Genomic DNA, 10,658 nt, shown 5'->3' with positions numbered 1-10,658 from the left:
TAAAAGTCTTGAAATAATATATGAAAGACTTTACATATTATATTAAAGCAAATTATAGATACTTTTTATTTAAATTAATATTTTTAGTGTTTGCTAATTTACTCTGTATGACAGTGGTAAATCAAAACCAGCGTCTGTCAAAATGGCTGCGCCCATGGGCAAGAATGAAATCACTTTAGGCTTCGTAGAAAAGGCAGAAAACTGGAGACTTTCGAGACGGTTTTTCCCAAGTAAAGTAGGTGGTAAACCTGCTTGGTTATCAATGAAAGATGTTCCGAACAGCGACAATCTAAAATGTAGAAATTGTGGCATTGTTTGCGTATTTCTAATGCAAGTGTATTGCCCCATTTCTGAACTGGACACCTGTTTCCACAGGACAGTGTTTATTTTCTGCTGTAGAGATCCAGCTTGTCACACACACGCTAGCAACTCAGCTTTCCTTGTATACAGGAGTCAGCTTCCCAGGGCAAATGAATTTTATGATTATGAACCACCAGACGAGGACAGCAGCCCTGGCAGCAGTCTTGGCGCAGCCGACGAGGGTTTACTCTGTGAAGTGTGCGGCTGTTTTGGGGGAAAGAAATGTGCAAAGTGTCATGTGAAAAGTTACTGCTGCCGGGAACACCAGCTTGTTGACTGGAAAGCTGGACATAATAAGGAGTGTGGTTCATTAGCAACAGGTAATTAAACCATGATGTAGGCTCATAATGATTAATTATGCTTTAAAATACGTATGGTGATGGGGTAGTACGGACATCAAGGAGTTTTGCAAAATGGTGGGTAGTAACCGATGAAAATAGCAACCATGGTGATGTACGCATGCACCAGCCTGTCTGAGGATCGGATTACATAATCATCTCTTTGATCAGTACATATGTGCATACGTTCATAAGCCTTATCACAAATACGGCATGGGTGATTTTACACAATGGTAGAAAGGCATTGTGGGAAGGAAAAGGGGGCAATGTTTGCTCCTTTTTCCTTCCCACAATGCCTTTCTACCATTGTGTAAAATCACCCATGCAGTATTTGCGATAAGGCTTATTGCAGTTGTTTTCATAGGTTGCTACCTGCCATTTTGCAAAACTCTGGGATGTCCATGCTACCCCATACGGAGCTTGGTGGTGCTGGGAATATTGACCGTGTTAAGTGCAGTTTTGCAAACCTTACAATGTCAATTTTCACTCCATACTGGTATGAATTTAAACTTGTTTCAAACACTGTTTACAGGTTTAGCAGCCACAGGAAAGGAAAAGATTCTTTTTCCAGAATTTGAGCTGGTCACAGAGTCTGAAGACTACAGTCACGAAGACAAGGATGACACTGGGACAGAGGAATGCCATGTTGCAGAAGACAGACAGGGACTCGGTGTGGAGGAACTGGAGAAGATGGCACTGACAGAGAGCAAGGAAGACCGACAGTTTGCCAAGTTTAAGAAGCGTACAGACTATGAGCCAGATCAGGTAATGTTTGATGACCATAAGACCTGAAGTTATGGTAATGGCACTGCCAGAGGATGCAATATGTCAACTTATGTTGTAATGAACAGAATGAAATAATGTTTTTGAGTATGAATGAGCACTGAAAAGCAGGAATTTCTTATATTACTTCTTTTGGTTCTCAGTCGCAATTTTTTCAATGAATATTTTGTATGTGAAATTTTCATGCTTATGTTTAGAGGAACCTGCAGTGGCATATTACAAGTGATAACTTGCATGCACATGTACATGTTAGCTGACGAAACTGTAGTCTTGGGCCAAGACGGCAGAACTTGATAGTGGACTCAATCGCGCTCATTTCTATTGCACCCTTTTGTGACTTCATTTCACCAATCGACAGCTAGTTCTACCCTCTTGGGAATCTCCTCCAATCCAAGGCGTGGCTTTTGTATGCAAAATATTAGTTTAATATGAATATTCACAATTGATCCTAGGATGCAAAATAGGATGCAAAACAGGCCGTGGGAGCATTGTAGCAGGTCCGCCTCAATGGCGTCAGCTTGTTTCTTCAGTTTTGTTATATGAAGTCTTTCACAGCCGTACTTCTTCGCTTCTTGTTCCAATGCATCGACTGTGGCAATTATCAACGGTGATAGTATTAGTACTTTAGTAGTACGTTCGTTTCACGTCGTGTAGTAATGCAAATTACATCGCGTGGTATGGTCTACGATGTACAATGTACAGTACCGTTATGTAGGCCATGTGTTGTGGGTCATTGATCCATATTCATCACATACAGATTCAACTGGAATTTCCTGGGTGCTGATTGGTTCGTCTGGAAATCTAAAGAAAAAGTTAAACAGTTTGTAGGAGAACGAGCCGTCGATTGGTGGAATGAAGTCACGAGAGGGCGCAATAGAAATCGGCGCGCGCGGCATATGCTCGATCGAGTCCACTATCAAGTTCTGCCATCTTGGCCCAAGACTAACGAAACCCTGGCTGCTCCTATCACACAAATTGCCGTATTTGGAAATGGATGCTTGTCCAGTTTCAATGTGGACCGAGAATACAACTATCGGAACTGTCAAAGTTCACCTTCTGAAAATAATGCTTGCTTCTTCTGGTGACTTTGGAAAAGAGACATGGATAAATGTGCCAACAATGCTTCATGGGAATTTTGCACCCTTTTAAAATGAAGCCATGGATTTCTCAGGGGACAAAGTCCTCCACACGTTGTATTCCAAAAGGTCTGACCAGAATGATGGGACCAAAGGTCCAACAAGGCAAAGAGGCTTAGGAAATGGTACTTCGTTAACCATTCTCCAACGAGTCCCTCTGGCACTCCCTTCATCCAAATCTCAAACAATGACATAGCAGGAGAGCTGTACCCACATTTTTGTTTCTGTATGTCTATTTATGCATGTAGGTCATCAGGTATCAGCGTGGAGGCCAACCACTCCTAATATCAACTGAAAACCAACCGCAGCAAAAAGATATTCCACCCTGCACCAGCTGTGGTTCTGCAAGGCAGTTTGAATTTCAGGTACAGTGCCAGCAGAAATATGTAACAGTTTAAAAATCCCAACAATGAATCCACCACAAATACGCTACTTCTCCACCTGTAGGCTTTATCATATATTTTATTCCAACTTGAGTAAAAATACCCTTATGTAATAAATGACTGCATTCATTATAAATATAGACTTCTAATCTCCTTTACACTTTAAAATAAATTCCATATTAACATTTCGTACATGCGATAGTTTCCGATTTTTTGTCAATGAATTTTCTTGGTCTAGGTGATGCCTCAACTACTGCTACACCTAGATGTTGACAGTCTAGGGCAGAGCATAGACTGGGGCACGCTCCTAATCTACACCTGTGCCAAGAGTTGCAAGGGAGTGTCTGCCTACCTGCCAGAGTTCCTGTGGAAGCAAGATGTTGCAGTATCAGACGAGTAATAGGGTCAGATTTTGGCAGATCTTAGAGGCACCAGAGGGACCTGGTTGCCTGTCTCTGTCTCCTTTACGAAGTACAATGTACTCAAATCCAATGCAATCTACTGATCCACTGAGCTTTTATGTCAACCTTTCTTTGCTTGCCATCCTTGGTGTGACCCTTAATTAAGGAACACTGACAAAGCCTGTTAAAGCCCCAAATATTATAATGGTTGAATTGTATGAACCCGAGAATAAAATAAACACACTTTAAAAATGATGGCAATTTGTTAGGCTTCAAAAACCAGAACAATATGAACAGGATTGGATAGAAAGTAAGTTTGTTGTTGAGTTGACCTGGAGCATTTATAGTTTATATGTACTCCCTTCACTGGTAATGGTTTTCGTCTGAATGGCAACCTCTTTGCTCCTTGTGTTGCCCTGCACGGCATGGGACATCAAGCAATCCATGACAAGAACTAGCCCAAAGCATCTCAGAGAGGCATGACACGACCTGTGACAGACAGTATGAAATGTATTAATTGGATGATGCAGTGTAAAAACCAGTGAGCCTGTTCGGTATTCCAGCAGCGCATGACCAAAATGAAGTGCATCCAAGGTCATTCGGACGCCTGTGCAAGGTCTGCTCTATCAGCGCGGCCCTATGCTGACTCACACGTGTGCTTTGTTCCTGAATGACGTTGCTTTTTTTGACATGCCTAATTGACTTGCTGTGATGTCACTCCATGATGTCCTAATAGTTACCGTGGTCTCAACATGGAACCAGAGATTGTCACAAGATTTCACTTCAAGGCATCTACTCATTGAAACAATGCTCTGCTCTCTCCGTGAGGACAACTCTAGTCTCCTGATGATGGCTACAGCACAGTATTAAATATGCTGAGACGGCCTCATGTTCCACTTAGTTCCTAGGAGGTTATTACATAGTGTAAACACAAGCTTCACTATTATACCCCACTATGCTAAGTTTATACTAAATTTAGATCTGTTGGGATAAAAAGAGGAGTTGACAGTGTTTGGCTGTGCTCCAGAGGGTAAAATTAAGTTAAACATCCAGACAACTAAGATCTGTATAGTCAGTTTATATGGCTGCACAAGAAACCTTGTGATGTGTGAACACTTCCAGTTGGTTCTATCTATTGAATTTGATGCAGTAATACACTAATTTCAATGTCACGGTTGCTTGAAAAACTTCCATATCAAGTACATGACAATAACTCACGTGGTTGAGTCTGCATTACTTGCTTGAAGTATCTGGGATGAATCAAGCCGTTTTCGTCTCCTGGGCAAAGGATTACTCCATTTTTGGAGAGGAAAAATGACAAACCGCCTACAATGAGAAGGTAATGAGTCATTATGGAAATTATCTTCTTAAGAGAAGCTGTGCAGTGAACGTGCATCTCTACTTCACAGGATAGTAAAGGATGCTGTGACAAATAGGCAATTAACACTCAAATACTTTTGTTCACTGCTGGTCATCACTCTCGGGCTGATTTTATAGTATTCTCAACTCTTACCTTGCTAGAAAATTTGACAAGAAGTAATCAGTTCAAGACAAACCATCACATGAATTCCGCACTTAATTCATGTATGAATACATGAGGAAATGCTTTTGTACTCGAAGGTTTGAAGTTGAAATAAAGTTCAGAGGTCCATTTGACATGTCTCTTTATGTTCTAAACCTTTTCAGGATTAGCATCGTAGGTGCTACTTAAATATCTAAGAAATGTAAACAAGTGTTTCAGAATGTATGATAGCACAAGAAAACGCCAACAACACATTCCGAATATTACCTTGTAAGGCTTTTTCAAGGTTCAGGAAAATCATCAAATCACAGGAACGCCTCATTCCTGACAAGCAGATGAAATAAAACTCCAACATGATGGAACTGTGTATGGACTATCTGAGCAACACTCTGTGAAAATTTGTCTAGTTTTTAATTTAAAGTTTATCGGCCAATGGGATAATTTCAAATAGCGCATTAAAACGGGATTTCTCCTTGTGTCCCTGAGGAACGGCACTTTGACAAATAAGTTTCTTTGACTTGGATTTTAAAAATAAATTGCCCTCATTACCCTTCAAAATATTCTGCATCACTAAGCAACTCTAAGCAAAATATTAAAGACTGCGACGGATTAGCAGATTATTACTGGAAACATTTGTTACAGTAACCCAGTGACTACCAGCCTCACCCCGCCTACGCAGGGACCCAAGTATAAAAAAAAAATCTGCCACCAATTTTGGGTTAAGATTTAAACCCTGCATTTTCCCAGACAATCAGTCTTAATATTTGTTGTTTGAATTGATGATGTGGCCTCCATTATCACTTACCACTTATCACTCCATTCTCTCCTGGTTCTCCTTGTGCAAAATGGACATGGGTCCGTTTCATACGGCTCAAACCCTAACATAGATATGAAAGATATGAAGACAATTGCCAAGAGTGAATACAAATTGCCCATTTTGACTCTAACATTATCCAACAATTTTTGCTAAATGATGGCTGGTGCTTTGATGATAGAACCGAGTGCCTCATTGTTATTTTCAATACATGAGATTCCTCAAATTAACAAAGATTCTTAATCTGGTGATCTGTATCTCTCTTCAATAAACCTGAGTTCTATAAAATCACACTACTTATGAACCATCTCCAGTTTTTACCTGTAGCTTAATAGAGTCCCAGTTCTTGAGATAAGTACCATGAATGACTGTTGGATACTGTGTTGGATCAGTGATGGACACCAATTCCAAGTCTGGTAACTAAAATCAAGATTGTGCACAAAAACGTCATTCAAAATGTTGGTCATTAAAATGTCGGTCCTCTTGTATTTGGATTTCTTTTAAAGAAATTACAAAACACATCTATAAAATACATAACTTGTCTAGAGTTCCACGCTATGTCTGTACCTGACAGGGGTCTATAACTTAGGTCAATGATGTGAGTCTTAGGTCTACTGCTGGAGTCTATGGCTTGGGTGTGTAAATTGGGTCTAGCCTCTGGGTCTGTGACTTAAATCTTACGGTATGTTCCGGTCATGGACTTCAGTCAGTGGCTTGGCCTATGACGTGGCCTTGTAAATCAAGTATGACATAAGGGTTTGTGACTTGAATCTGTTAATCTGGTCACAGATCTGGGTCTCTAACTTGAGGCTGTGACTTGATTGCACAACTTCAGCATGTACATGTAAATCAAGCCCAGCAATCAGGTTTGAGCCGTTGCTGTTTGACTTTGGTTGGTTTGAGTCTTCAGACGTTAAATCAAATCTTTGTCTGTACTTGAAACATTGAGATACATGTACACTTTTATTGGCTGCCGAATGCAGAATCAGAAACTTGAAAAGGTAACTCGTGTCCATCTGTAATAGGTCTGCCGCATCACAGATCTTCAGCAGAGCAGTTGACACCCACCTGGAATGAGTGTCCCTGATTTGCACAGATCTGAAGTTTCTTTGAATCAGGGTGCTCTTTGAGGGAGAAGCGCTGCTTGTCATTACTGGTAACCACCCTCATGATGTCATCCACAGTGAAATGACTGAACATCGGATGAGCTAAGAGATCATCCACATTGATGAAGCCTCCTAAGGTAAAACAACAATCCCGAAATATGCTGGTAAATACATTGATGAAAGGCAAATGCATAAAGGTTGATTGAAACTTAGCCTACCCAATTCATTAAGTACAGGTATTACCAAATGTAAATTTTGGTCAATGCACCAATAAAAGAAATTTTCAATTCCTGTTTAAAACTTAACCAGATTCAATAATCTAAAGAAATCAAATCAATGCAACTATCATAATCGAATGCAAGATACTGCAGAAAGCAAAGTACATGTAAAACTAAAGTATAGGGTTTTCAGGTCAAACATCCACATTACTAGGCGGAATATCAAATTAGGTATTTAAAATGTCAAAAGGCCAACCAAACGTCCACACAATAGGATAAAATCCACCAAAAGTCCACCTGACCGCGTCGATATCACAATCGATAATTCACGTCACTAGGGAAATCAAACATCCACATAAAGAAAATTGTTATGTACCCAAGTGACCACTGGTGCATAACTTCACTGATAGGTACATCAAACACAGCATTGGTCATTCAAATATCCCAAGCAAATGTTAGGTAGCTATCGTGTTGAAGACTCTAGAAGTTAAGCACAATATATCCTACCAGAAGATTCCGGACACTGGCAAGCAGTGACTTCACGATAGATGTAAAATTTCATTTAAAAATAATTTTAGAATAATTTTTGAAACGAACATTAATTACTTCATGTAGAAGGCATTTCAAAGACTGATGTAAAGAAAGGAAATAGGCCTTAGTAAGAATTGGTTACAAAAATATGTACCAAGATTCTTGGGTGAAAGTATCATCTCAAATCCTGATCATTTCAAACATCCACTCATTTAAAATCACTATGTAACACTTGATTTCCCTAGTGGACGTTTGCTTTTTCTATGTAGATATTTGACCCATCCAGTGGACATCTGATTGACCTATTTGTATATTATGATACCTACTTGAAATCTGAATGACCCATTTGGACTCCACATTATATTCTTGACATATGATCTGTCTATGTTGATGATTACTGTACAAGTGTGGATATCTGACCTGAAAACCTGTAAATGGACATCAAATGGAACAAATACTAACCATCCTCTGAACAAGTGTCAATGTGTAATTTATCAAGAATAATGCCCTTTTGTCACCCATCATCTTCATTCAAATTTCATCATGACCTTAATTTGCATAGACATGAGTATACTGTACAAACGTAGTGGAGATCAGAGTGTAATCCTTACAGTAATGTTGCACTGAAATATGACCATCTTCAGAAACTCACAAATATCTGCAGGCTAGTGATCACATTCTGTCTCAGACTGATGAAGTACAGTAAGGATTAGGTTAGGACTGAAGATTTGGGTTAATGTTGGTTGACAGAGGAGTAACTTTAAGGGCAGAGTACCAAAAAGAACAACACAATCCTACCTGAGTCAATATCAAAGCCAAGTTCCACTGCTTTGTGTCGAAGCACAAACGTCAGTTTCTTTGAGAGATGAACATCTCTACTCCTCTGCAAGACAATGCAAAACTCCCCAAAACATTAAAAGCCACTTTACCCGGTCCATTTACTTCTCAAAGTGTATGCAGTAAGTTTCACTTTATTATATTAAAGATGTCGCCATAGAACCAAAGATAAAAGTTTTATATCCAGACGTCAATAATTTGCCCTTTCAATGGCTTACGATCAGAAAGTGATAAAATGTCCTGAAAAGTCTTATTGAGCAGGGAAAATGCTAAAGCCTTTAATTAGAAAACATGAGACTTTCAGATGCATAGAGTTTGTGTAAAGACTTCTAACCAAAAGTGATATCTGTGTATGGAAATCTTTCCCCAATATAATTGCTATTAAATTCACCTTCATGGCTGAATGAGCATGTCAATCTAGGCCAGTCTACTAGAGACAGAGATAGTCCAGTAGACTGCAAGAACATGTACATGTACAGAACGTTCACCCAGCACTCCCAGTGTATCAATTTAGTTAATACATGGGATGGTATGGGCGGCGCATGACGGGGTAGCCATAAGCCAGTCCTGTCTGCTGCGACTGCGGCTTCGAATTTTTATCAAAAGAGGTAGCGGTGAAGAGTCGTAGCCAGTGTTCAATACTTGTGCATGCCATAGTCTCCCGTGGAGATGCCGCACCGCGTGTTGCCAACACAGAGTGCAACATAAACTGTTGAACACATTTCTTGTTGGGGTTTTCCTGAAGATCTACCTCGCATATGTATTTGCAATGGACATCAGTAAATGACACATGATAAAGCCAAAAGGGCAAGTTTTTTTAAAGTGACATTGATCCGCATTATGCAACAGTCAGTGTCATCAGAAGCCAGTATTGATCCTTGACATAGGTTTGATAAACTGGAAGTCACTACACAGAAGTAAAGTTAGTAAAGGGGAGTCGGGTTGGTGTAGTGGTTCTTTCCTCGCCTTCCACCTCTGTGGTCCCAGGTTTGAATCCTGGCCCGGTCCACAAGTGGATTGGGTTTTCAGTCCCTACTTGATTCCATGGGTTTTACCCAGAATATTCCTCTGGGGTTTTCCTCCCACCTCCAAAACTGTAACTGCTTCTCACTGTCTCCTCTCTACAGGTTTCTTCAGGCTTGCGAGAGTCCCTACAGGGCACTTTTGAGGAATCTTTGGTGTTATTACCAGAAATGATTAGGCCCCTTATAAAATAGTAATATTAGTTGGTTTGATGTTTCCTGACGGATGCCTAGCCAACTACATATATATGTCTTGAAAATACATATATATGATTCAGATTCAGTCATGGTTGGAAGTCAAAGCCCAACCAGCGCCGACGTGTGACTGCCCCATACCCCCAAAATTGTCATGCCTATATCATGTCCATGAAAGGCACGATTTTTCTTCTTAGGCAAGCCCTTAGAACAAGTAGTAATCAGTGCTTACCTCTGCTCTTGACATCTCTTGAGTTTCACTGAATGGTTGGTGTCTGTCTACAGGATGCGCGTACCCTTACAAATTACAAGTACGCAACAAGTTGTACAAGTGTTACGCAATCACAGTCGCGGGGACCACGGGGTACCCGAAGTCTTGTCGATGTAAACAAAGAAAGTGCGCCCTCAAGAGACCAACTTGCAAAAGAGGTCCTTACCAAAATCCGTCGTCTGCACAAGTGCCTCCACTCAGGTGCCATACCCACGTGAAAATACCTCATCTTTTGTCGGACGTTCCTGTGGTTAAATACTCAGACTTTCCAGAATAGGGGTCACAAGTGGAGCTAAAGCACAAGGGATAATCCCATTGTGCCCATCCCACCTTTATGCCCGAACTTTCCTTTAGGGAATAGGCACTTAATGATGTACCAATAGGTAATCCGTAATGTTTAAAAAGATACTCAAACCTTAAAGATGCACTCTCGTCACATTGTAATGCACTCATACCAGCCAACCTCATGGTCAGAGCAATAGACCTCATTATGCAACACCTGCATAAAATCCCCATCATCTGATTGGTGGACTGTTGATCATATGGCATTGCATTAGTTGTACCAACACACAGCACGTGCATAACACGCACACAGAGTGCAAAAAAACACAAGCTCGGAATATCATGTCGGAAAATTAACAGATGGATTCACAACCGGACCATCCTCAACTCCATAGGCTTTATGCCATTCCTTCAGTATTCCCTGGTCGTGTAGTATACGAAAATGATGCTGATTGGCCA

The 10,658-nt window shown here is 40.4% G+C and overlaps 2 protein-coding genes across 5 annotated transcripts; one reads left to right on the top strand and one right to left on the bottom strand.

Moving 5' to 3' along the window:
• Positions 1–117: 117 nt before the first annotated feature.
• Positions 118–5,057, top strand: pdcd2 (programmed cell death 2). Its single transcript, XM_022227494.2, has 4 exons — positions 118–680; positions 1,231–1,463; positions 2,866–2,982; positions 3,239–5,057. Exons 1-4 carry the CDS (start codon positions 143–145, stop codon positions 3,398–3,400), a joined length of 1,050 nt encoding a protein of 349 aa, XP_022083186.2. The 5' UTR covers positions 118–142; the 3' UTR covers positions 3,401–5,057.
• On the bottom strand, positions 3,750–10,027 carry trpt1 (tRNA phosphotransferase 1). Of its 4 annotated transcripts, XM_022227496.2 has the most exons (8): positions 9,879–10,027; positions 8,391–8,475; positions 6,806–6,975; positions 6,059–6,157; positions 5,729–5,801; positions 5,191–5,247; positions 4,620–4,727; positions 3,750–3,890 (listed from the first exon to the last, which is right to left on the bottom strand). In XM_022227496.2, the coding sequence occupies exons 1-8, from the start codon at positions 9,891–9,893 to the stop codon at positions 3,871–3,873; spliced, it is 627 nt and encodes a 208-aa protein (XP_022083188.2). In that variant the 5' UTR covers positions 9,894–10,027; the 3' UTR covers positions 3,750–3,870. The 4 variants fall into 4 exon arrangements, with proteins under 4 accessions (XP_022083188.2, XP_086992354.1, XP_022083187.2 ...); XM_087136228.1 differs by lacking the exon at positions 5,191–5,247; XM_022227495.2 differs by lacking the exon at positions 3,750–3,890 and having other exon boundaries at positions 4,597–4,727.
• Between the last annotated feature and the right edge of the window lie 631 nt (positions 10,028–10,658).

The sequence above is a fragment of the Acanthaster planci genome, linkage group LG01, assembly GCF_054643075.1.
Source record: "Acanthaster planci isolate LZ-2023a linkage group LG01, COTS_SCS, whole genome shotgun sequence".
NCBI classification, from domain to species: domain Eukaryota; kingdom Metazoa; phylum Echinodermata; class Asteroidea; order Valvatida; family Acanthasteridae; genus Acanthaster; species Acanthaster planci.
Note: the sequence above shows the minus strand (reverse complement) of the source record. Positions and strands in the feature narration are given on the sequence as shown.